Source organism: Acomys minous, assembly GCF_964271855.1.
Source record: "Acomys minous genome assembly, chromosome: 9".
In the NCBI taxonomy this organism is placed as follows: domain Eukaryota; kingdom Metazoa; phylum Chordata; class Mammalia; order Rodentia; family Muridae; genus Acomys; species Acomys minous.
This window is the reverse complement of record NC_140490.1, coordinates 68,131,761-68,158,593: the sequence shown is the minus strand read 5'-3', so window position 1 is coordinate 68,158,593 and position 26,833 is coordinate 68,131,761. Positions and strand designations below refer to the sequence as shown.

At 45.2% G+C, this 26,833-nt stretch overlaps 1 protein-coding gene across 8 annotated transcripts in view; it reads left to right on the top strand.

Moving 5' to 3' along the window:
- LOC311604310 (cytidine monophosphate-N-acetylneuraminic acid hydroxylase) overlaps positions 1 to 26,833 on the top strand; it is a 123,328-nt gene that overhangs the window by 74,861 nt on the left and 21,634 nt on the right. For 5 of the 8 annotated variants that reach the window (XM_084794053.1, XM_084794050.1, XM_084794052.1 and 2 more), the window contains 7 exons: positions 2,997 to 3,088; positions 8,606 to 8,715; positions 10,268 to 10,458; positions 17,130 to 17,277; positions 17,594 to 17,675; positions 18,554 to 18,691; positions 20,455 to 20,590. In XM_084794053.1, the coding sequence (XP_084650179.1) occupies positions 2,997 to 3,088; positions 8,606 to 8,715; positions 10,268 to 10,458; positions 17,130 to 17,277; positions 17,594 to 17,675; positions 18,554 to 18,691; positions 20,455 to 20,590 (897 nt within the window). Of the gene's footprint in view, positions 1 to 2,996; positions 3,089 to 7,405; positions 7,571 to 8,605; positions 8,716 to 10,267; positions 10,459 to 17,129; positions 17,278 to 17,593; positions 17,676 to 18,553; positions 18,692 to 20,454; positions 20,591 to 26,833 lie in introns of those variants that run through there. The other 3 variants (XM_084794055.1, XM_084794056.1, XM_084794057.1) reach the window with 3 other exon arrangements.

Below are 26,833 nucleotides of genomic sequence, written 5' to 3'. Positions count from 1 at the left end.
AGATTAAGTGGAAATAATGAAGTGATGAGTAAAGGCTGAAATAATGTGTTATGAAAAAAGGATATGGGGCTAACTGTTCTTGTCCTTCTAATCCTGTCACAGATGTTTGGATTTAGGTAGTGGATGAATACATAAAATACATTCCAGTCTGAAAGTGTAAAATTTAGCACGAAGCTTTGTGTTCCATTCCGAATGTCAATTCTAGCTATACGTAAGTTAACTTAGTTAATGCTCACCGTTGTTACTATGCCTGTGGGGCCATGAGCTTCCTGTGTGGTCTGTTCACACAGATTATGGGGTGATCTGAATGGTTTTGCGTTCAGTTTGCTCACCTAAATATAGTAAGTTCCTCACCACAGCCCAGCCATTCCGTTCTTGCCTTACTCAAAGCCTTTTGGTGGTTTATCTTAGTTTTATTTTGCCAGCAGCTTAGCCCGTGTGTGTGTGTGTGTGTGTGTGTGTGTGTGTGTGTGTGCATATGTACAGGCCAGAGGCTGACAGAAGACATCTTCCTTAATCACACCGCACCTCAGTTTTTGAGAGTCTCTCACTGCACCTGACCTCACTAATTAGGCTAGATCGGCTGGGAAGTCCTAGGGACCCTCCTGTCTCCACATCCCAGGCAGGCTATAGGTGCACACATGCACTCCCAGCTTTTTACAGGAGTTCAGGCCTGGGTTCTTGTGCGCGCATGACAAGCCCTTCCCCCACTCAGCCCTTCCCCTGCCCGTGGGTCTGTTCTCGTTGCTACCTCCCCTGGGAAACTGGGCATTCTCAGCTGCGATCTCTGTGGAGCTCACTGCGCAGTAATGAAGCTGCCTGTGATGGCTCTCGTTGGCCTCCCTGCCGTCCGTTCTCCGCTGGAGTTCTCTGTACTGTGCCAATCCTAGGAAAGCATCTTTCCCAGGCTCCAGTCAAGCATACTCCGTTTTTTCCTGCCATCCAGTCAGTTCAACAGATCTTAAAAGCTGTATATCTCATGTTATTAAGCCTAACATGCTCACACAGCGTCTGTGTGTGGAGCTGATGTCCTCCTTGTGCCCCCTCCTGTCCCCTTCTGTCTCTCTCTTGTCCCCTCCTATTCCTTTCCCACCCCCTCCTGCCCCCTGCGTCTTCTCTTGTCCCATCCTTGACCCCTCCCAATGCTGTCCCATCCAGCTGCCACCCAGCCACGCTTGGCTCTGTGAGTTTACCCTCTTGGGGTCTGATGTGCTCCATGGGCCCATTTGGAATGCCTCACCCCAAGTTTTTGGAGGTTGTTGTCCACTCACTTCTGCGAAGGAAGGGACTACGAAGTAACCCTTCATAAACCAAACTGTGGACCTGTGCTTTCTGACTGATCTATAGTGGACATTTAAAAACCCGGATACAATGAGTCTTGGAAATGTTAGCATGGTGTGCTTACAAGTTAAAATAGATGCTTTTAGTTTTGCTTTTTAAATGATAGTTCTAGTGGAGGTTGTTTCTTGGTTTAAAAATTCTTTGCCTCTTGAAACAAAACCAATGTCAACAGAAATTTATAAAGATAAGGAAAGAAATGGTTTGTACCCTAATTCTGACTGAATCCCCTCAGTCAGTGTACCCTATTTCCAAGTAAGTGCCCAGGTCTAGAAAACTTTATTTTTTGTGGAGATGAAAGGGAGCTGGGCATGGTAGCTCATGCCTGTGGGCCTAGTACTTGGGAGACTGAGACAGTTTGCTTTGGGCTAGTTTGGGATACAGAATAAAATCTGACTGAAAAGCAAAATAAAACTGAGCCAGGCATAGCGAGCCATGCACGGCGATGCACACCGGTAAATGAAGAATTTAGGAGCTGGCAGGGAGGTTAGGAGGTCACGGTCATGCTCACCTACAAAGTAAGTTCAAGGCTACCCTGTCTACATGAGATCCTGTCTCAAAAAAGTTAGGGAGGGAGGGAAGGAAGCAAAAATCACACAGTACCTCCTTTGAAGTTTCCCCTTGGTTATAGTCTGAGTCTTATTCTAAACTGGAGTTAAATTAATAATTAGAAATGTAGACCACTCACCTAAATACTTACATATTAACAAAGAATTTGAGTACAGGTTGTAAATTATTGTAGGAGACGTGCGTTTGAAAATATAGTCACTTTTTGCCAGGCGTGATGGTACATGCTTTTGATCCCAGCACTCAGGAGGCAGAGGTAAGTGAGTATCTGAGTTCAAGGCCAGCCTGGTCTACAAAGAGACTTCCAGACCAGCCAGACCTACACAGAGAAATCTTGTCTTAAAAACAGAGAGGAAGAGCAAGCGAGAGAAAAAAAATATACTCACTTTGTCTGAAACTCATATTTATCTGAGTATATATATATATATATATCTGATCCAGTAATCATACTCCTAAACTTTAAACTACAGGGAAATAAATCTGTTTGGGAGATGAAGCTTGCTGAATGCCAGAGGTGGGTGTTAACGAGGGACAAGTCATACACACATACAACCACGTTCTCTCTGAACCTCACTTTGCAGTGATGAGAACATCGCTCTTGTGCAGATTGTGGACAATCTGCAGTCTGTACACAGATGCAGTCTGTTCCCATCACCAGCTTGCTTATCTGTGTACAAGCGTTGCCTTACTACTGGCCACCAGCCTTTCCCTCCCCCCCCCCCCCAAATCCTGTGCGTGATCATTTCAGGCTGACCCCACGTCCCCTGGCCAGGAGGAATTACTTACCATTCTGAGGACCATTCTGTCGTCTTCTCTAACACACATCGTTGTGTGTCACAGATGTGACATTATTCACATATAAAGGCACTGCTGGGTGATCACCCAACGTTTCCTTGGCTACCCTGGTACCATGTGTTTGTAGGTTTTCCTCCATGCATTTTGCTTTGATTTCCATGTCACAAGTTGCCGTCACACTTTGTCAGCACTAACTTTCTTTTCATTGTGTCATATAGCTGACTATCATTTCCCTTCTCACCCCTCCCCCTCCCCTCCCCCTCCCCCTTTCCCCTCTTCCCGCCCCGCCCCCCCAGGTCCGTTAAATGCACCAAGCACAACTGGAAGTTAGACGTGAGCACCATGAAATACATCAACCCTCCAGGAAGCTTCTGTCAGGATGAGCTGGGTAAACACTCATTCATGGGTTCTGTCCCAGGGGGGAGGGGAGGGGGCTTTGGAAGCCTTGTCCTGAGGGCTTCCACTTTTACTTCAAATTTTGGATCTGTTCTGATTTTAAACTGTTAGACCTACGTGATTGATTGATTGATTGATCGATTGATTGACTGATTGTTAGAGACAAGGTTTTGCTTTCTCGTGCTTATTGATCATTTGCATCTCATCCTTGGAGAATAGCCCGCTCCTTTCACTAGCTCATTCATAGACCGGGTGCTTGCTTTCTCACTGTTGAGCCTTTTCAGTTCTTTGTACAGTCTAGATATTACTCCTCTGCCAGATGTATTGTGAGCAGCTATATTCACCTAGTCTCTGGCCTAGACGTTACCAGATTGCTTCATTTGCGGAGCAGCAGCTTGCTAATGTCACGGACTTATCAGTTGTTGGTGACATTTGCTGACATACTTCTTGCCTGTGCCTATGTGCAATTTGAACTAGTTCCCCTAACATTCTCACTGTGTCGATCTGGAGTAAGGTGTTTGATCCTTCTGGGTTTACTTTCATTAGGGTGAGTGATGGTGAGCTGTTCTCACGCCTTTACATGCCTTTATCCAGTTTTACCAGCACCACTTGTTGGAGAGGTTTTCTTTTCTCTGATGTATGGTTTTCATATCATTATTAAAAAAATGGTTGAGTTCTTCACTCTGACCCAATGGTCTATGTGCTTGCTTTTCCTTACCATGGCTTTGTTGAAAAATTTTTGCTACTTCCGTTAAATCCACTCATAGTTATTTTATTCTTTTTGATCATCTTATAAGTGTAATTTTAAGATCACTTGTTGCTGCACATAGAAAGACTGACTTTCATATGATCATGTGCCTACCGCCTTCCTGAACTCACTTGTTAGTTCTGTAATTCCTTGCTAGATGGTTTATATTTAGGATCACGTTCTCTGTGGATACAGATAGCTTAGCTTCTTTCTAACTTGTATGTCTTTTATTTAACTTTCTTGCATAGTTGTTTTATCTAAAGCCTCCAGGCAGAAGTGGCACAAGAAGAGACTCCTTCTTCTGTTTTTACTCCCACGGTGGAAGCAGCTCTGTGTTCTCAGATGTCCTTTTTCAGGCGGAGGATCCGCTTTGCTATTCTTTGTTCTCTAACAATATCCACTAACTCATTAAAAGATGCTGTATTTTGTCAAATGTCTTTTCTGTATCCATTGGGATGCTCATATATTCCCCCCCCCCCATTTCTTCTGTTAACTTGATGTAACCCGTTGGCTTTTTTGAATATTGAATTATAGTTGCATTTTTCAAATATTGAACGAGGCTGGTGCAAAGCTCACTTGGTCATGTGTGATACTGTTTCAGACCCACTAGGCCATTTTTCACCTTGATACCCAAAGCCAGACCAACGTACTGCTAGAAAAGACAACTAAAGACCGATTTTTTTTTTATAAATGAGCGCAGTCATTTACAAAAGAGTATCAAATACAACGTATGAATAAGGGTGACTAGGGAATTAAATAAGAATGAGAAAAGGTTTTCACGGTCAAAATATGATGAACTGAAAAACATGATGGGCACAACAAGTCTTTCACCTGTGAGACCGCCCTCCGTTCATTCATCCTCAGTGTGAGCGGCATTGTCGTCTGTTCACTGGAATGTGCTTTTCCTTCCACAAGCAGTATGTGGACATTCTTTTAATCCCCACACTGCACAGACATGATTAAGCTCTTATACTCTTCTCATTGGGTACCAATTGCATCTCACTGGTTCTGTTTACATCTTTCAGTCAAATGATGCTACTGTGTTGATAATTAGTGCTTGGCACAATGTGTTTGATAACCCGTTTTTCTTATGTTAGATTTTTTTTTCAGTTTATTTTTGTTCTGTTTCAATTTTCTGTGGGAATTGCTTCTATAACTCTTTGATTCAAGGCTCTTTTTCAGAAAACTATTTTATCATCTGTTGTCATAATTTAGTGGCTTTCTATTTTTTTATCACCAATCAGCCAGAAAAACTCAGTAAGCCAATTGCCATGGCACCACTTGTTAGCCCACAAATTTCCAACACTTTCTCTGTGCCATCTATAGCCATTGTGCCATTGCAATCTACCTGCCTGTCCTAGCACCAATCATCCTCATAACTGTAATTTTTCTCACGTGTTTGTTCCATTTATTCACTATTCTTTTTTAATAAAGGTTTTAGGGAGCATTGGGTCAGTGGTACATGCCTATAATCCCAACCCTTGGGAGGCTGAGACAGGACCACCATGGATTCCAAGCCTGCCTGGGTTACACTGTGAATATCTGCCCAGCCAGGACTACACAGCAAGATCCTGTTTCAAAATGGATGTAGGAGAAGCTTCAGGAAATATCGTTTCCCCTCCCCCCTGAGTTCAGAATAGAGATAACAGTTCTCAGTACTCTATTTATAGAGACAGTTGACAAATGACACATTCAAGTTTACTAAGTGTGTGAGTTATCGTTGTGTGTGGAGCATAAAGGCCTTTGTGGAAACACCTTCTGAACTTTTGCTAGTACTTACAGCCTCCACTTCCCTTAGCATCTCTTAAGAGAAAAAAAAAAATAGGAAGAAGGCAAGTTCTTCAGTGGGTGTTGGAGTTTTCTCTGCATCTTTCTTGACATGCAACCTTGTTTTCCTATAGCTTTCTTGTGCTATAATGAACATCCTTCTTAAGTTTATCCATTCCTGTAAGGATACATAACCACCACAGTAAAGCTAATATTTATTCGGTGCCTGGACTGTGCCAGGTATGATGCAGAACACTTCAGGCATCATCATCTCGTTTAGTCCCTATATCAGCTTTATGAAGGAAGTGCCACGCTTCATCCACTGGCTCCTGGGAGCACAGGCAGGTTCTGTGGCCATCCAGGGATGGGGCCAGAGGAATGAGCCAGCTCTCATCACTGACTTCCTGATGACTGTGCCCACCTGGAAGGAAAGTAGCCTGGGTGTGTGTGTGTGTGTGTGTGTATGTGTGTGTGTGTGTGTGTGTAAGCCCGCCTCTGGAAGTAGAGTGAACAATGAACACCAGGGCAGAGGATGTAAAGGAGTGTGGGTTTGAAGGTGCCTGGTAGGATCATACTTCTAGTTTTTAAAGTGTTCTTTTAAATCAACACGGTTACGGGTATTGTTTTTACGCTTATATTGAATTAACCTTGTACGTAAATTTCCTAATTTGAGGAGTTAGGTTTGGACAGGAGTAATGCTTAGGTTTGGTAGAGAGGGGGTCTGTGTAACTTTGAGACTTTTGGGAGACAAAAAAACTAAATCAACAGATTATTGTCTGTTTTTGAGACACTATCTCATATAGCCCAGGCTGGTATCAAAATCTATCTATCTATCTATCTATGGACGAGGATGGCATCATCAACAACAAACAACAACAACAACTTTTCTTCTCCTCCTCCTCCTCTTCTTCTTTTCTTCTTCTTCTCCTTCTTCCTCTCCCTCCCCTCCCCTTCCCCTTCTACTCCTCCTTTCTTCTCCTATTCCTTTCTCAAAAAATACATCCTGACTGCAGTTTCCCCTCCCTCCACTTCTGTCAGTTCCTAGATCCACCCTTCCTCCATTTCCCCTTAGCAAAGAGCCAGCCACCCGGGGACATCAACTAAATGAGGCATAACTAGTTACGATAAGATCAGGCACAAACCCTTGTATCAAGGCTGAATGAAAGCAAGCCAAGAGGAGGAAAAGTCTTCTAAGAGCAGGCAAAAGAGTCAGAGGCATCCCCCATTCTCCCTGTTAGGAGTCCCATAAGAACACCAAGCCACACAATCATAGCATATACGCAGAAGTCCTGCCGCGGACCCATGCAGGCTCCCTGCCTCGGTCTCTGTGAGGCCCCACGAGCCCTGCTTAGCTGCTTCTGTGGGCTGTGCTCTCCTGGTGTTCTCTCTACTCTCTTGTTCCCACAAGAGGATGACCTCCACTCCTAATCCCGAAGCTTCAAGCTCCCAAGTACTGGGGTTGCAGGCGTGTACCAGCAGGCCTGGGAGACCCATGAAACAAATCCTGGTGTGGACACTTACTGTTTCTGAGATTGTCAGAGCCGTCTCAGGTCTCAGAAAGCTCACAGTCTGGAAGGACCATATGTGTCCTTGAGAAAGGAACGTGTAATAAATATATTGAGTAAGTAAAAGGGCAGTAGGGGAAGGTGAGGAGGAGTGGAGGGCTGGGACACTGTCAGGCCATGGTAGGTGACCTAGAGTGTGACGTAAGCTCTCTGGATGATTAGTGGGCATAGGAGTGTAGGAGACGAAGAGTGCTTGATGACAACTAAATGTGTTTTTCTAAATGAGTAGAGAGCATTTTGAATGTTGCAACGCAAAGAAAGAATTCACTTGGCTCAGCCAGCAAAATGCTTGCCAGATCTTCAGAGCTCATGTGAAAGAATCTGGGCGTGGCGGTGCATCCCAGCGATTCTAGCACGGTGGAGGAGGAGACCAGAGGATGCTTGGAGCTCACGGGTCGGTCTGCCTAACCTACTTAGAGGGTTTTAGGTCAAATGAAGGACCCTGTCTCAAAAACAAGATGGAAGAACACCCAAGGTTAACCTCTAGCCTCCACATGCACATGTATGTTCATCTGCACCTCTACACACATGTGAAGTCATACAAACACGCATACAGACATCCAAAAAATGACGACAAACAAGTCTTTGTTTAGCATTGCTGACACAAATTCTAAGTCAGATTTTTCCTTTTAATTTTGGGGCATTATTTCCTTCAGTTCAAAGTTGTGTGGATACTATTCATTTTGAAATGGAGATAGTTTTTTTTGTTTGTTTGTTTGAGAAATTTGGGGGAGCGGGTGGCATCCGGCAGAACCTGGTCTCAACAAACTGCCTTCATAGCACCTGCTTTCATTTAACAGTTAATACAATCGCCTCAGGTTCTTGGAGTTAATTGTATTTCGGGAATTGTTTCATTACTTTTGTTACTGTTGGGAACAAATTCCTGACAAGGAGCAACTTAACAGAGGAGCGGTTTCATTTCGGCTCATGGCTGCATTGGACATGTAACAGATCCTTGTGGATTCTAAGCTTCCCTATGCTGGCATACCGCTGCATGACGTCACCCATCACATTGCCTGCCTGCATCACATTGCCTGCATCATCCTTTACGTCCAGCTTGAATGGCTTGGAACGGCTCCGTAGTTAGGCTTCTCTGAGCTTTTGACATCAGGTTAGGAGTTCCTTCCTGCACATGCTCTCAGCACCTTGACCTTGACCATCCTTTTCACTGGATTCATCACAACGCAGTTGTGTGCATGCATCTGCCTCAAACGTGCCTGCCATCGGGAACTGTGTAAGTGTAGCACAAGCAAGGGACTGGCACAAGCAGCAGCTGTGGTCCCGGCAGGCACTGGGCGATCGGTGGGTGTTCTCTTCTGCCCTGAGTGCGATTTCGACCCTCTGCGTTTTGACTATGTTTCTATTTCAGTGGTATTTTCAAAAATGTCATTTTCTCATTTGCTCAGATTTACTTCCTCTTTGGTTCTAGTTGTCGAGATGGATGAAAACAACGGGCTTTTCCTTGTAGAACTGAACCCTCCTAACCCCTGGGACTCCGACCCCAGGACTCCTGAAGATTTAGCTTTTGGGGAAGTACAGGTGAGGAGACATTAAAATTACAATATTTCTAATGGTGAAAGTAAACTCAAATGTCATTCATAGATATATTTGCATATATCACAACTATATTTATATATACCTAGAAATCATATATATATAGAGAGAGATAGCAAGATAGAACTAGCAAAAAATGGTAAATTTTAGAGAGGGTTCCAATGTGGAGCCATGTAAAACTATTGGAAGAAGTTCAGAAAATACCCTTCCTGTCTTACCGTTTTTGGATAAGATGGTTTATCAGTCAGTGCTTTGATGACCAAACACTTGAAATTGAGACCTCTATGAAGAAAAGAGGCTAATTTAGCTCATTGTTCAAGAGCTCAAGAGCATAATATTTGCTTGTGCCCATCTCTGGTGAGTGCTTCCTGGTGGATGGACTCACAGTGAAAGGAGCTGCATGAAAGTGACATGTCATACGTGCAGAACAGTGATTGGAGGGAGGTGTCAGTCCCCTCACCAGAAACCAATTTTGAGGAAACTGGCCAATCCTGAGATCCTCTGACCCTGGAAGCACTACATTGATGTCTTCTAAAAATCTGTGCCCTTAATAAATTAATTACCTTACATCAGGATCCACCTCTTAAAGACCCTAGCACTCTCAGCATCCTTACACTGGGTACCAAGTTTTGAGGATTTGAACCATTTGGGAAAAAAAACTGCATCCCCACTGTGGCAGATAGCAAGGTGTACATTTTGCTCCTCATCCTGTCATCTTTTGCAAGTCTTTTTTTTTTTTTTTAACACACTTCCTAGCTTCAGAGCACTTTCCTCTATAGGAAACACCTCAGAAGTTTGGAGAAGAAAAAAATTATACATACATATATTTCTGCCTGTTTAGGAAGCAAAATGAGATTCTTAAACTGAGCAGGCATGATGAAGACTAACTTTTCTGGCTCTTCCTCGTCCCATAGCTGGCTGTTCTCACTAGATTCCTGTCGCCTTGTGTCTGTTCTTCCACGGTGTTCTGTGCCTGTGGATGTGCCAGGCAGCAGGAAGCAAGTGGTGAGGAGTAGGTCTGGAGTTCCCCTCCCTGCACCTGGAAGTCATTGTTGATAGCCGGTCTCAGAGGCACTTAGCACCCTGCAGGGTTTGGTAAGAAGGGACTGTAGAGCAGATGGTCACACAGCCCAGTTAGCACGATGTCACTGCCATCTGTCCAGTTGCGCCAAACCACCAAACTAGTGAGGAGTCATGAAATCAATATTCCTCGAAGCCACACGGCATGCTTGTGCTAACATCTCTTAACTGCTTTACTTTGGAGACTGTGCTAGGATTGGTCAGACCACAGCTAAACTCGTAGGAGCAGGTTTAAAGAGAGTAAAACTGGGCATCTGTTGATTTGACATCAAACACCGAGCACCAGAATCTCTGCTCTGACAGTCTGTGGAGGATGCTATGCTCTGTCAGTGTGTGCCTGCCCTTGTAGCTGAGCAAGAGTTTCCCTGACCTTGTCAGAGGAGCAGCCTGAGCCTTGTACACCATCGCTGCCAACCTGTAACCGTGCTGTAATGGGACTCCCACTCTCTCCTAACAGATAACCTATCTCACGCATGCCTGCATGGACCTCAAGTTGGGAGACAAGCGGATGGTGTTTGACCCTTGGCTAGTTGGCCCTGCTTTTGCCCGAGGATGGTGGCTGCTACATGAGCCTCCACCTGACTGGCTGGAGAGGCTGTGCAAGGCAGACCTCATTTACATCAGTCACATGCACTCAGACCACCTGAGGTAATGAAGTCACTGTATCCAACTCCTAAAATAACAACAGGCATCAGTAGGAATATCTTTGAGTTGTTGCTTTGTTTCGTAGACAGAACCTTATGAGGTTCAGACTACTCACTATGCAGCTGAGGGTGGCCTTGAACTCACTATGTAGCTGAGGGTGGCCTTGAACTCACTATGTAGCTGAGGGTGGCCTTGAACTCACTATGTAGCTGAGGGTGACCTTGAACTCACTATGTAGCTGAGGGTGGCCTTGAACTCACTATGTAGCTGAGGGTGGCCTTGAACTCACTATGTAGCTGAGGGTGGCCTTGAACTAACTATGTAGCTGAGGGTGACCTTGAACTCACTATGTAGCTGAGGGTGACCTTGAACCTTGAACCAGGTGAGGATGCCTGATCCTTATACTTCTGCAGTCACTGTCCATTTTGACTTGCCCCATTAGGTCTATGAAAAAGAAGAAAAATAAAGGAAAAATTTTTTGCATTTGTACCACAATTCTAATTTTAAAAGTGCTCCCACAGTTTATATCAACAGGACCGAGGAAAAAAGCCACTATGAAAAGCAGGGTGGTTGATAACCCCCACAGATTTCCACTTTTAGCCTACTTGGTCGCATGACAGCATAAAGCTCATCAGAGTAACCTTCTTTTCAAAATTTATAGCACAAACCACATATATATGTATGTGTGTATGTATGTATGTATGTATGTATGTATGAAAGAGCCAGTGTTCTTAGCCTTTGAGAAGCTGAGGCAGGAGAATCAAGAACTCGATGCTGGTGTGCACTACATAGCAACACTGTCTCAAAAATGACAAAAAGGTACTTTTTTAAAAAAATGGACCAACTAAATACTTTGGGGTTTTGAACACATGTTGGATCCCCACGGGGCCTCACAGTGAGGAGGAACTAGCCTGCCCATCAAACTTCAGTGATGGCTATAATTTCCACATGTCGTAAAGTATTATAACCTTTATCTTATCTCGTAAACTATGTATATATAGAGAGAAGCAGGGAGCAGGCCAAATCTGGCTTGTGCACTGTTTGCAAAGCCCTGGTTTCTGGCATTTATTGAGACCTTTACTATGTACCCAGACTTGCTGGGTCTTCATGTCTTAGTCACCTGTGTACTAGGATCACCACCCCTCACAACCACATCCTCTTCCTCCTCCTCCTCCTCCTCCTTCTTCTTCCTCTTAAATTTATTTTTCTTTCATACAAAGCATCCTGAGTACAGCCGGCCCTCCCTCCGCCCCTCCCAGTTCTTCCTGTACATCCTCTCTCCCCTCGACCCACTGCTTTTCTACTTCTCTTTAGAAAAGATCAGGCCTCTGAGGACTATCAGCTGAGCATGGCATACAAGTGACGATAGGACTAGACACAAGGCCTCATTATCAGGGCTGCGTGAGGCAGCCCAGTAGGAGGAAAGGGGTCCAAGAGCACAAAAGGGTCAGCATCCCCAGTCCTACTGTCAGGAGTCCTACAGGAGCATCAAGCTACACAACCATGACACGTATGCAGAGGACCTAGCACAGACCCATGCAGGCTCCGGCATTGCTGCTTCAATCTCTGTGAGCCCCTGTGAGCCCTGCTTAGTCGATTCTGTGGGCCACGTTCTCCTGGTATCCTCCTCGACCCAGCTGGGCTCCTCCTATCCTTCCTCTCCCTCTTCCGCTGGGTTCCCCAAGCATCACCTTATATTTGGTCTGTACATCTGCTCCCATCAGCTGCTAGAGGAAGCCTCTCTGATGACAGATAGGGTAGGCATTGATTTATGAGTATAGCAGAATGTCATTAAAAACGATTGCATTAACTTTTTTTTTTTTTTTTTTTTTTGCCAGTTGAGCTTGGTTCTACCTCTAAGTCTCTGGGCCATCCTGCTTGTAGTTCCTGGCTATTCAGGTGGTGTCAGGTATAGGGTTTCTCTCTCTCATGGCATGGGCCTCACGTTAGACTAGTCACTGACTGGCCACTCCCACAAAATCTGAACCACCATTGCCCCCAGAAAATCTTGCAGGCAGGACAGGTTGTATAGGTCTGTTTCATGGCTGGGTTGCTGGCCCAGTCCCACCCACCGGAAGCCTTGCCTGGTTACAGAAGACAATGGGTTCAGGCTCCATGTCCTTCATTACTAAGAGGGCCCACTAGGGTCATTCTGGGTTATGGGGAGTTTCTGTTGCACTGGGTTTCCACACTACACCCCAAATACTCCCCAATTCCAGTGGTCTCTCCCTCCATCCGCCCTGCAACATGATCCCTTCTGTTCCCATCCTCATATGCCTCCAGCCCACCTGAAAACTCTGTTCTGCTTTCCCTTGCCAGGGAGGCCTCCCTGAGGCCATGCATTCCAGCCCGATTACCCTTTCCTTAACAGCTGACATTCACTTCTAAGTGAATACGTACCATGTTTGTCATTCTGGGTCTGGGCTACTTCACTCAGGATGACTTTTTTTCTAGTTCTATCCATTTGCCTGCAAATTTCATAATGTCATCCTCATTTATAACATCTTTATAGTGTTCTCAAATTCCTATCCCAAATTAGCCCGAGCCAGCACTCCTGTGAATCTGGTGTGGTGCTGGAAACCCAAAGGATGTGTCCCTTAATCCAGAGACCCAAAGAGGAGGACGAAAGCTGAACTTTCACTTTGGAACACACTTTAAAACCCACTGTTTAAAATGAATGAATAATTGAAATAAGGCCATTTCCCCACCCTCTGTGTTCACACTGGGTCTGTTCCCACCCTCTGTGTTCACACTGGGTCTGTTTGCACCCTCTGTGTTCACACTGGGTCTGTTTCCACCCTCTGTGTTCACACTGGGTCTGTTTCCACCCTCTGTGTTCACACTGGGTCTGTTTCCACCCTCTGTGTTCACAATGGGTCTGTTTCTAAGCTCTTTGGAAGTTTTTAATCCCTTTTCCTCAGTCACTAATATTAAACGCAGCAGTGCCTGCAGTGTTCTCAAGCAGTTTCACTTTCCTCTGTCTATGAAGCTGCAATAAGACAGGCTGGAGAGATGGCTCAGCGGTTAAGAACACTGACTGCTCTTCCAAAGGTCCTGAGTTCAATTCCCAGCAACCATGTGGTGGCTCACAACCATCTATAAAGTGATCTAATGTTCAACGTATACATTTTTTTAAAAAGGCAGTGTTTGACAGGTGTACTTTTAGAGACTGTCCCTGTGAAAAGTAAAATGCTTGTTGTGGGTTGGCCGATCCCGATCCCTTGACTTTCTGCTCTAAAGGATCCAGGACTAGAAGGAGTGACTATACCTTGATGTATTGTTTAAAGGGAAATGGTTTACATTCTGGATGAACTGAGTCAGCAATTAACAAACTATAACTCATTTCCCAACTGTCTCTGTCCCCTTGGGAGACCACAGCACTGCACATACAGCTTTGTTTACTGCAATGCTTTTGTCTTTATCCAATTCCTGGATGTCAACCTGTCTAATCTGAGGCTTGAGGAAATCCTGGATGCAGGTTGCTCATTAACCACACTGTGCGCTGATGCTTGTATAGCCTGTTACAGCAAATAAGAATGTGAGTGGAATGTGAATGATGTGATTGCATTACAGTGTTATAAAACACGACTGCCCATGACCTACAAAGAGAAGCATTCTGCCAGACAACACTGAATTTTGGGTGAGGTAGGGATAAGAGCTTTAAATGTCATTTAGTCAGGTTACTCTTTAGCCACTGGCTTGAAGGCTGGCAGGTGTCAGCATCTCCCTGAGGCAAAGGTGTGACCCACTAAAGTCAGGGTCATAGCACTCCCATCATGAACTGCTTTGGTGAGTGTTTGCCACTGAAAAGCTGCTGACACTTGTGGTTTTTGACCCCCTTCACTTTATCTTTTTTGGCAAAACTCTTCTCATTAAGATTCTTATTAAGATTCTGACATGAGGGCTAGAGAGATGGCTCAGAGGTTAAGAGCACTGGCTGCTCTTCCAAAGGTCCTGAGTTTGATTCCCAGCAACCACATGGTGGCTCACAACCATCTATAATGAGATCTGGTGCCCTCTTGTGGCCTGCATGTGTCATACAGGCAGAACACTGTATACATAATAAATAAATATAGATTTAAAAAAATTCTGACATATACTCCGGTGCCCCATATTTGACCACTTCCTCTTGGTTGGGAGGCCTGGTGGAACTCAGAAAAAGGATAAGCAGGCTACCAGGATGAGACATGATAAGGCTGTTACCATATGGTGGGGGAAAATGTCCCCTTCTCTCACAGACCTAGGGGAGGGGAAAAGGATGAAAGAGGGAAGGAGGGAGAGAGGAATGGGAAGATAAAAGTGAGGGGATAGCAATTGAGATGTAATCTGAATAGATTAATAAAATAAATTTTAAAAAGATTCCTAGACAATTAATGACTACTCAGGTCATTTACCCCCAATCCTGCTGTGCGACCTTTACTTCTTTAAGAAAAACTTCCCTGGATTATAAAAACGAGGGGGAAACAGTGTGCGATAGTGAATAGAGTTCAGAGAAATGTGATTTCGTAGCATCGGTATTGCATTGTTGCATGACATTAGCTGAGAATAAGCATTACCAGTTAGATGGTAGGATTAGTTCCTTTTAGTTAGTACTAGTTAGTATTAGTAACTTTTTTGTGCTTGTGCTAAGACACTGTGACCAAGGCAACTTATAGAAGAAAGGATGTGTTTGAGCCTATAGGGTCCAGAACATTAGAGCTCATCATGGGGTGGTGTGGAGTAGGGGATGACTAAGGCAGGGTTTTCTTTGAGACTTCCAGTAGATTACGTAACAACACAGAGACTTATTATATTTATTATAAGCTTAGGCACTGTAGCTGGGAAGACTCTTAGCTACTCCAACTGGACAATAATGTCCTGGCCTCCACCCACCAAGTGGCCCCGTTATCGCTCAGTCTTAGTCCCTGCACTTGTTTCTCTCCCTCACGTCCCACTGGTGAATCTTTCAGTCCCTAATCTTTTCCCAGAGTCCCTATCTCTGCCGGAAGTCCTGCCTAGTCTCTCCGGCCTTTGCTACAGGCTGGTCAGCTCTTTTGTTTAACTGATGAGAAGGGGATGGAGAAGACTATTTACAAAATACTGAGGCAGGAGATGCTTCATAAGAGTAACAGTACCAATGTCTGACCTGTACTCAGCTCTCTGCGAGCCGAAACCAGCATTTGAATAACACAAGGACAGTCTTTACACAGTGCCCCAAAAGATCACCCTGACTGAGGACTGCTGAGGTGGCTGGAGCCACAAGCTGAGGGCTCGCAGATTGCACTGGAGCATGAAGCAGAGAGAATGCCCCCAGTGATTCCCTTCCTCCAAGGCCTCCTAAGCCTCCCCAGGCTGCTGCCTATGGGAACCAAGCATTCAATTGTATGCATTTTATCCTCGTATTCTGGAGGCAGAGGCAGACAATCCCTGTGAGTTCAAGGCCAACCTGGTCTACAGAGCAAATTCCAGGACATCCAGGGCTGTTACACAGAGAAATCCTGTCTCAAACAAACAAAAACAACAACAGCAACAACGACAAAATCAAATGCCCAAGACTATGGGGAATGTTTTCATTCAGACCACCACAGCCATAAAAGCAGTAAATATCCCTTTGTGAGTAATTTTTTCCTCGTTCTCTTTGTGATGGGAGATGTGTTTTCTGAACTCAAAGATTAAAGGCAGGTCAGAAAGAATCCTGGAAGATTTAATCTATTGCTTAGAGGAGAAAACCTGCTCCCCCCGCATTTCCCCCGGCCCACCCCCAAAGACTCTGCTTATTTGTGCAGCCCTGCACAATGCAACAGTGATATATTAGCGCGTCTGAAGCATACTGACCTGCAGATTCTGTTTGTGCTAACGGCAGCATGTTTCATTTCATATGATAGTCTGGTGCTTGTCTGTCTGGATGAGATCACAGGTGTGCAGAGCCATGCCTGCAAACTAGTCTGATTCTAAAACTAGAAACTAAGCGTGAAAAAGTTAGAAATTAGCTTCTAGTGGAAGCAGTGCTGGCTTGGTCAGAAAAACCAAAGTTTGAAGACCAATTGATTACTTGTAGATTTATGAATATGTTCTCTCATCTATGAAAACAAGATCGTCAGAGAGCGATCGCTGGGCATGGTAGCCCATGCCTACGATCCCAGTCTTTAGGAGGTCGAGTTAGGAGGGGATTTTAGGAGCTCCAGGTCAGCTTGGGCTACACAAGGAAACCCTATCTCAAAAACAAAGCAAAACAGACAGCAGCAACAATAAAACCCACAACAGGAAAAAAAAAATCAATGTATGTTGAAACATGTGGCAGTGTACCGCCCTGCAGTGCCACATTAAAATCCCTTTATCTCATGAGTGCTCAATAGAGATGATAGCTTCCATCATGTAGATAAGCACCTGGAGATTCTGGGGTGACTGGTCACACACAGTTGAGATTGCTAGGGTGTTGACTGTCTCCATTAAATGTTATTGTACGGCCCTTCGGGTAACTGAGTCATCCAAAGGATACATTTCTACCTTCGGACACAGGGTGGTGACCCACAGGCTCTTCTTGTCCTAGCTGTGTCCTCTACTTCCAGGATGTGGCCATGAGTGTGAACAGGAAAGCCTAGTCCTCAGCTCCTCCCATTTCAGCCATCATGTTGTTCTCTTGCTAGTGAGTCTCATTTTTTTTAACCTCTCACCTCCCCACCTCTGTGATCTAGTTACCCAACACTGAAGCAGCTTTCCCAGAGGCGACCAGACATCCCTGTTTATGTTGGTGACACAGAGAGGCCTGTGTTCTGGAATCTGGATCAGAGTGGCGTTCGGTTAACTAACATCAACGTGGTTCCATTTGGGATGTGGCAGCAGGTCAGAGCGCTGTTTGTTCTCACATAATGCTTTCTAAGGTGACATTTAAATACATAGAAAGTGGCCTGTGTTTCTGTACATGGGTCATAGTAAGTACAACCTGTATTTTAGCTTCAGTTTTGAACATAACTGTCTTTGCTAGAAGATTTCCTTTCCATTTAGCAAATATATGACTTTATGAAACAGGCTAATGAATCCAATTCCAGATAGTTTTTTCCTTTAAATTTTGGTCTGATTTGTCAATCTTGCTCAAAATGACAATCTTCTCAAATATTAAATTAAGGCCAAACTGACCCATACAATTGTCGGTTTGCAGGTAGACAAAAATCTCCGGTTCATGATCTTGATGGACGGCATTCATCCTGAGATGGACACATGCATCATCGTGGAGTACAAAGGTACTTCCTTTGCCAAAAAGCAATGAAAAGCGAACGATGCCATGGGTGCGGAAGAGGATGTCTGAAACCTCATCCTATGCTCACTTTCTGCTGTCTCCATTTTCAGGAAACAGTACGCTATGCTTTTGTCTTTGGGAAATGACCCTTCTACATTTTTTTTTCTTTCAGATGAAAACTTTCCAATAATTAGGAGTCTATTATGACAGGTATATAGCTTTTAGCACAAGAGAACCAATATTTATACTGTTTCAAGACTGTCGTACTTTATTGTTGAATAAATGTCAGGACTGCCTGGGATCCCAGCAGTCATGAAGGAGAAGCTGGAAGCACAGGGGCTCAGTGTCATGCTTCAATAAATAGCTCAGGCCAGCCTGGGCTCTACAAGACCCTGTCTCAAAGAGCAGAGCTCAGCAAAAAACAAAGGGAAGGAAAAAAAAAAAGATATCATCCCTAGAAAATGTCATCATGAGTAAGGCATGGCCTTATTTATTCAGCGATCATTTGGAACATATGTAGCTTTTTCTTTTTGGCCGGGGATAGATGCATCTGCGTTCACTTGAGTCTTTGGCTTCAGCATCTTGAGACAGGGAGTATGCTGTGAGCCACAGGGAAATGAGGCTGATGGTCATCATAAGGCACCCAGAACCCAGCCAGCCAGAGGGATGGACTGCTTCCTTTGGAAATATTCTAAGACTTTAGATTCTGACAGCTTCCTCTTTTTTTTTTTTTTCTGTCTGTCTGGTTGGTTGGTTGGTTGATTGGCTGGTTTTTGTTTGTTTGATGGAGAAGGGGATATACCAATTATTCTATAATTGACTAAGCTGTTGGCTTGGTCATTCAAACCGGAGTATTTGAGATTTCATGTTGTTTCCCCACAGGTCATAAAATACTCAACACAGTGGACTGCACTAGACCCAACGGGGGAAGGTTGCCTGAGAAAGTGACTCTGATGATGAGCGATTTTGCTGGAGGAGCATCGGGCTTTCCAATGACTTTCAGTGGTGGAAAATTTACTGGTAATAATTTATATCCTACTGATACTGAGCATCAGGCAGGCATGGTGCTGGGATGCTGTGAGAATAAGTGCACAGACAACTGGCATATGGTTCCTGCTCAAAGGAGCATGGACTCTGTTAGAAAACCAGACTTGTGAACTGCAGGCCTCAGGATGCGATGGTAGAGGGCACAGGGAGCACTGAGACGGAGTGCGGTCCTGCTTCTTCCTGGAATACGCGGACACCACCGGGTACTGAGCCAAGAAGGATAAAGCAGAGTCCGAAACTGGGAGTGGGGTGGGTAGGGGGGCTACAGGAGTGTGGGGATGGGGTGGGGAGAAAACATTCCCTGAGGATAAATCAGTGAAACAGCTATGTGCATGCACCTTTATTGGTGAACTAGCTCAAGTTCCCGTGTGTGTGTGTGTGTGTGTGTGTGTGTGTGTGTGTGTGTGTGTGTGTGAGAGAGAGAGAGAGAGAGAGAGAGAGAGAGAGAGAGAGAGAGAGAGAGATTACATTCATATGCCCTTCAGGCTTCAGGGTTATATGAACCTTGGACAGTGGAGAGGAGGGTTTTTTTAAATTAGTTTATTTTTTTATTTAGTTAATTTATTCAGATTACAACTCAGTTGTTATCCCATCACTTGTATCCTCCCATTCCTCCCTCCCTCCCTCCCTCCTGCTTTCACCCTATTCCCCTCCCCTAGGTCTAAGACCAAGGAGGACCTCCTCCCCCACTATATGGTCATAGGCTATCAAGTCTCATCTTGGTAGCCTGCTTATTCTTTCTTTAAGTGCTACCAGGCCTCCCAAACAAGGAGAGGTGGTCAAATACGGGGCACCAGAGTTCATGTTAGAGTCAGTCCCCGCTCTCCACATAACTGTGGACAGTGTTCTGTCCATTGGTTAGATCAGAGTAGGGTTCAATATTTACTATTTGTGTTGCCCTTGGTTAGTGCAATAGTTTGAGCAGAAGCCCCTGGGCCCCGAGTGGGGAGGAACTTTGGAGGTGAACGCATTGAATGGGCTGTGGCTAAGATGATGGTGATGCTCTATTTGCATCTAGGTGCCAGCTATGCTATGTGACTACCTGACACCTCGGAGGTCTCCATGCTCCATGCTAGGGGCAGGCATGGAAACAGGGAGGGAGCTTGTTCCACTTCTGCCATCATAGGATGAGATCTTTAAATCTTAAGTCTGAGATTACAGGGGTTTGAACATGCTCCACCTCACCAGTCCCATGCGAGTTCCCCTGGTGGCACGGTCCACTCGTCCCACAAAGGAGCATCTGGAGGGTGCGGGGGGTATGTGTGTAGGGGCATCCAGGAGGAGCTAAGAAAGACAGCCACTGAAGATCCCGATGTGGAGCACAGGATGGGGCAAGGGGAGGATGGAATGGGCAGCTCCAGTCTCAGTGCTCTCAGGATGAGGTCAAGGATGTAGTGAGTGGGACTTGGTGTGGATGCCTCCTAATGGCCCTGTGGCTTGCTCATGGGTGGTCCTGCCGGAGGAGGGCATTCTACAGTGTAGGCCCACGGGACGTGCAGTGATGTCACAAGGCACAACACAGGCTAGCAGTACCACTCATTATGTGTTTTATTTTGAACTAAGTTTGGTTTGTTGGATTCTCAGAAACCTTATTGGTGTTGATTTTCTTGTGACCTCCACACCGAGTTACACATCCTTCTGTGGGGTCACAAGCCAGTTTCAGAAGCTTGGAGCCAGGGCATTCACTTTCAGTGATACCTGCGTGGAGGACACTTACCCCGAGCCTGTTGTTTCAGAGGAGTGGAAAGCCCAGTTCATTAAAGCGGAAAGAAGAAAGCTGCTGAACTACAAAGCTCAGCTGGTGAAGGACCTGCAGCCCCGAATCTACTGTCCGTTTGCTGGGTACTTCGTGGAATCTCACCCATCTGACAAGTGAGGCTCGGCATTCCGTTCAATATTTACACACGAACTAGTGCCCGGCAGAAGGAATGGCTTTGCTATAAGCTCATTGCGCAATGAGAAGAAGATTGTGAGAACTCAATCCCCCAACTCATGGTGTGTGTGTGTGTGTGTGTGTGTGTGTGTGTGTGTGTGTGTGTGTGGTATGTGTGTACCTGTGATGTGAGTATGTGTGCATGTGTGGCTGGCTGGCCATCAGCAATCTGCCTGTCTCTGGCCCCAGCATTGGGGTTACAAGTGTGTGCCAATGAGTCTGCCTTTTTTTCACGTGAGTTCCAAGGATGAAGCATGGGTCCTCACTTACAAGGCAATTACTTTACTGCCCTATTCCTCCACTCCATGAGTCCACAACTTTTAAACTGGTTGCCAACAGATGAATCAAAGCCACCAGAGTTAGAGCAGATAGACCCTGTCTGAGAGATCCCCCAGGAAGGCAGAAGGCAACCAGCCGTTATTAAGCATGTGCTAGAGGGTGAGGTGGGGCCTTTTAACTAATTCATCTACATAATTCCCCCCAGTGCCACCATGCTGAAGATTTTGTGTATTCCCTAGAGAGCTGGAGTGTGAAACCAAGAGAGATAAAGAGACTTGCCCAGAGCCACCCTGTAGGATGAGGGACTGAGAAGCAAACCCTGGGGTGCCTGGCTCCAAACTCTTTGTGCTGCATTGCATCTCAGTGTAGAGAAAGGGAGTGAAAGAAAGTGTGCTCCTTGCTGACGCTCCTCAGGTAGGTCATGGGAGACTAGACTAGGTTGTTCACTCCAAGGTTTCCAAGATAAGATGCCGCAGTGTGCTTTATACTTTTACCCTCGACAACAAGGCAAGTGTGTGAAAGCTCAGCATGAAGCTCTGGTAGACAGAACCCATATTATATATTACTCTCCTGGGGCTATAAAGAAAACAAAATAGTACCAACAGTGCCCGAAACTAGCTGGCGTTCAGAACAATAGAAATCAGTCTCCTGGGGCTATAAAGAAAACAAAATAGTACCAACAGTGCCCGAAACTAGCTGGTGTTCAGAACAATAGAAATCAGTTTCTTTCAGATCCAGAAGCCAGGAAGGTTCCGTTCCAGGTCTTTCTTCCTTATTCTACGTGCCTGAGTGATGCTCACTGTGGGTGATGACCTCTTCATGGGTCAACCAACCCCACACCCCTGCCTCTCCCTGCTTACCTGTGACCATACTTTTCTGTTTTATGACATGCAGATGTGGATTCATCTTTATAGCCTCATTTAGCCTGATCACCTCTGTAAAGACATTCTTTCCAAACAAAGGCCACATCCTGAGTAACTCCATGTTAGCACTCTCATATATCTTTTATGAGAGGGACACAAATCAACCTGTACCAAGTATTTCTGTTAAGATCAAAACTTTTCATAACTGGTCAATAACTATCATTTTACATATTTTCTAAAATAGTTGATGTGCAAAATATTTTATTTGACCATTATTTAAAATTTTTACAGTGGGATGTGTGTGTGTGTGTGTGAGAGAGAGAGAGAGAAGAGAGAGAGAGAGAGAGAGAGAGAGAGAGAGAGAGAGAGAGAAAGAGAGGGGGAGAGAGAGGGAGAAAGAGAGAGAGAGAAAGAGAGAGAGAGAGAGAGAGAGAGAGAGAGAGAGAGAGAGAGAGAGAGAGAAAGAGAGGCCACGTTCATGAGCATGTCAGGGGACAACTTTAAGGCATCAGTTCTCTGTGTTTACTACATGAGTCCTGGGAATTGAATTTAGCTCTTCAGTGTCAGAAGTAATCGCCTTTATACTCAGAGCCATCCTACTGGTCCAAGGTTGGGTTCAAATCAGTAGCATCACAATTCACTGAAAGGTTCCAAGTCGAGGCTGAAGCACACTGTGCTAGTGTTGGTATTTAGAGCTCCTTAGCTGCACATGTGGCACTCTTCCACATCGATGTTCAGTGAGGCAAGGCAGAATGAGCCAACTTCTCGGCAAACAACTTTAGACACCGATTTGCTTTTGTTTTAAAGTCAAATGAATTCTGCAGAAACGAACCAGTTTTGTCAATGTGTATTTGAACATTGCACAAAGATACCACAGGTTTGTTTTTTCTTTTTGTACTTGATTTTGGAATCAGAAAACCTTTAAATATGACTTGATCAAAAAGCATATAAATCTAGTTTTGAACCATAGTTTTATGAAATTAGATATAGAATTGATATAACCTAAATATATAAAATATGTGAAGATGTAAACCAGGACATATAAATCAACTAATATATATTTTTTTAATTTAGAAAATTGACTGAGTGGCTGGGGGACAGGCACAGCTGGTAAAGCACTTGCAGACCAGGTGTGGCAGTGCCTGCCTGTAATCCCAGCTTTAAAGAGGCACAGGCAGGCGGGTCCCTGGGGCTAATGGTTATAAGCAACCTCAAGCACATGGTAGACGTACCATGAGAAAAGCTTTGAGCATCTTTCCAGGGGAGGTATGCTAAACTTTTAGTTTATGGATTATGGAGTAAATTCATGATTGTAAACTTAATAGATTATATCTCTAGGAATTGCAACAAGGCCTTTGTGTTTTAGTGTCTTTAACTGTATTTTATGTAACCAAGATCCAGGCCTGCTATGTATCCCTGGCTAGCCTAGGACTCTCCATAGACGTCAGGCTAACCTCAGTCTTGTCCCAGTCATAGCCTTCCCTCTAGCTCCTCAATGCCAAGTTTACAGAACTGAGCCACTATGTCTGGCTTAGCTGTCATATTTTCTAATTAAAAAAAAAACATTCATATACCCTCCCCCAAGGTAAACTCCTCCTTTGACTTGAGTCCTGATATCCATTGGAATTGACAGATAAACACACACTGGGTTCAGGGACTGTATTCATGTAGAAATCTATGTGGCTTAAAAAAGCCCACCAGAAGTAATTTTCCCACAAGAAGCATCCATCCTGACAACTAAAGAGCCATGGGCCACACAGAAAGTACTGGACCATTAGCCTCTGCTTGCCCTCATTTAACCTTGAGAGATGAAAGGTGGGCAGGAAGGGCGGAGGTGAGAGAGGCAGCTAGTCAGAACAAACTGTGAGGATCAGGAAGGGCTGGGCCTGCTGACAACAGCACCGGATGAGAGACATGGGCTTCCCCAACAGTGTTTTAAGTTCATGACTATGAGAAACCTCTCCAGGTTTCTCTGCATCCCCCAGACAATGTTAGGAGTCAGGTTTGCATTCTGTAACCTCAGCACTCTGCAGGCTGAGATAGGAGAACTGCCAGGTCCAAATCAGGCAGGGTTATGAGATAAGAGCCTGTCTCAAAAACAAACCCACAAAACAACAACCAACCCGAGAGAAAAGGAAGGGAGAGAAGAGTTGGTCAACAGCTGTGCACTCAGCTGGTGGGGAGCTACAGGGCAGTCAGCTGGCACAGTGAGCTCTCCTCAGAAGTTGCATCTCTAATGCTGTAGTCTCCTCAGGCAGAGGTGGGATCTGAACCGCTTTCCCCTCAGTCCAGCCTGAGCGCTGGTCATACTGGACGTTAGAAGACACCTAGTTGAGTGCAGAATGCTTTTGATACTTTAACATCTGGTATATCTAACCTGAGAAATATTAATTTTTCCCCTAATGGTAAAGGGGGTATAAAAAAGAACCTGCAAGCATTCACAGCTGTGACATCACAGAACATGGGGATGCCTGAGAAGGGGACAGAGGGTTTTTAGTCTTTATCTTCAGTAAGACAGAAAATCACCAGCACCCCACCTATTGTCTTGTGTGCAGTACAGTGCAGGCTCAGCTGAGGGGCAGGCAGGGTAGCAGGGCAGGGATGGGGCGGTTCAGATGTTAGACTGCTTAAAGCTTGGAACTATGCTCTGCTGCTAACAGGGAACGAGGGCTGACACCAGCATGAGCTCTAAATGTCTGTGAGTAAGACACAGTATGAGTGACAGCCACGCATTACTGTCGCTGTTATTTTCTTAAGATCTTTCCTACGGTAGTTTGAACTGGCTTCAGCTCAGGATCCGTCTGCCTCAGACTCCCCAGCATTGGGGTTACAAACCTGTACAATCATATGTTCATGTGAAGTCTAAGTGATTAATAGGCATAAAATGCCCCCACATAATGTCAGGAATATGGAAGGTTCCCAGGAGATACTTTTTTTCCTCTTCCTTTCTTCTCTTGACTCTCTACCATAGTTTAGGGGAAAGTACTGAAAGATAATTTTCTGGAAAAATAATTCTAAGGTCAGGGAAATGATTATATCTTGCAGCTCAGCAGTGGGACAGCCTAAGGTTGGTGTTGAACAGTGCTTGAAAACAGGGTACAGGGCTAGGGATTGGGGTGAGGCTAGGGGTCAAGGGGTTGGGGGTAGGGGTCAAGGGATTGGGGGGTAGGGGTCAAGGGGTTGGGAGGCTAAGGGTCAAGGGGTTGGGAGGGGCTAGGGGTCAAGGGGTTGGGGGGGCTAGGGGTCAAGGGGTTGGGGGGCTAGGGGTCAAGGGATTGGGGGGGCTAGGGGTCAAGGGGTTGGGGGGCTAGGGGTCAAGGGATTGGGGGGGCTAGGGGTCAAGGGGTTGGGGAATCTAGGGGTCAAGGGATTGGGGGGGTAGGGGTCAAGGGATTGGGGAATCTAGGGGTCAAGGGGTTGGGGGAGGCTAGGGGTCAAGGGGAAGGATGAGGAAATGAGAAGAACCTTCAGAGCTTTGGCAAGTTTGGTTTTCTTTAGTTTTTTCCTTTCCACCCATCAATTTTCCCACGTGGCTCCGCAGCACTCAGCAACAGGGAAGTTCTGAGGAGGCCTGAAAGCCCAGGGAAAGAAGTCTCCCTCTGGTCAAACGATATCGGTTTCAAGAGGGTAGAGAGGATGCGGTTGCTCTTCCTGTTCTCACCCGGACTCGCTCTGCTTCTCTTTATTTATTTCCTTGTTTTGAGACAGGGTGTGGTGCAGTGTCCTTGAACTTGCAGGAAGACTTGCCCATCTTCCCAAGGACTCAGATGACAGAAAGGAGTCACTGGGCCTTGCTCTGTTGCTGTTTTTCTCTCTCCAACACTTAGTTCCGGATGTGGATGAGATTCTCAGAAAGTGTTCATCCAGTTAGGGAAACCAAAGCACCGGCTTCTCCGTAGATTATCTTTCACTGACATCATATTTCACATTGCAAAGAGCAGGGCGCTTGGGAGGGAGGCAGAAGATATTAGAGATGGTGCAAGAGAGATACTTCTGAAAATGAGCCAGAAGGCTGAGTAAACTCTGGAGCTCAGCCCCTGGCTGTACTTTATGAGTGTGAGCAGGCGGCCTAGTACAGGAGAGAGAACTGCTCAGGCTCCGCGCTGGTGTCTTGGTGGCACACGTGTGTAACAGAGCTGAAAGGTGCACCGAAACACGGAAAGAGGAACTACAATTGAAACCACAGCATGAAGAAGGTGCTTTTGAACTTGTAGCATAAACATGACCTGGCTAGCTACTTAATAAAACAACAATCTCAACTCCCACAGACACAAACAATACCTGGATTTTTATAGAATAATTTTTAAAGGGAAAGGATATCATTAGGCACTACTTGATATAAGAAAAACAGGAAAAACCTTCCCATGTCATGAGGGGAAACACAATAGATAACAGATCCAAAAATGACACAGTTGCTGGAATTATCAAGGCGGAAATTAAAAATCAAACATCTATAAAAGCCAAATGGCAAAGTCTCTTGACCATAAAGACAGGAGAAAGCTAGAGAGAGAGAGAGAGAGAGAGAGAGAGAGAGAGAGAGAGAGAGAGAGAGAGAGAAGAGAAGAGAAGAGAAGAGAAGAGAAGAGAAGAGAAGAGAAGAGAAGAGAAGAACCAAATGGAAAACGTACATGCAAGCTATACAGTCCACAAGAGCGAACACATGGGAGGTGTTCAAGTGCCTGATGGGATTGAGAGAGGAAAGAGGAAGTGAACTTGAACTCAGAGCCATAGAAGCCATCCAACCTATGAACAAGAAACAGACTATGACAAAACAACAACCCAAGAGACCCGTGGAAGAACGGAAATGTCAGATATCCATGGAGAAGAGGTAAAGACCATGTCACACAAACAAGTTTCAGAGTGAGCGGCTGGAAGCAAGTCTGATGAGTGGCACACACTTAGATGCCAGACGCACAGCAAAGCTCCAGACAGTGAACTTGAGTCAAAGGAAGCTTGGACACTTCGAAGCAAGGGAACCCAAACATGAAGACACAGCAATACCAAGTTACTTTGATTATTTTTCCCCCCACGGGAAACAAT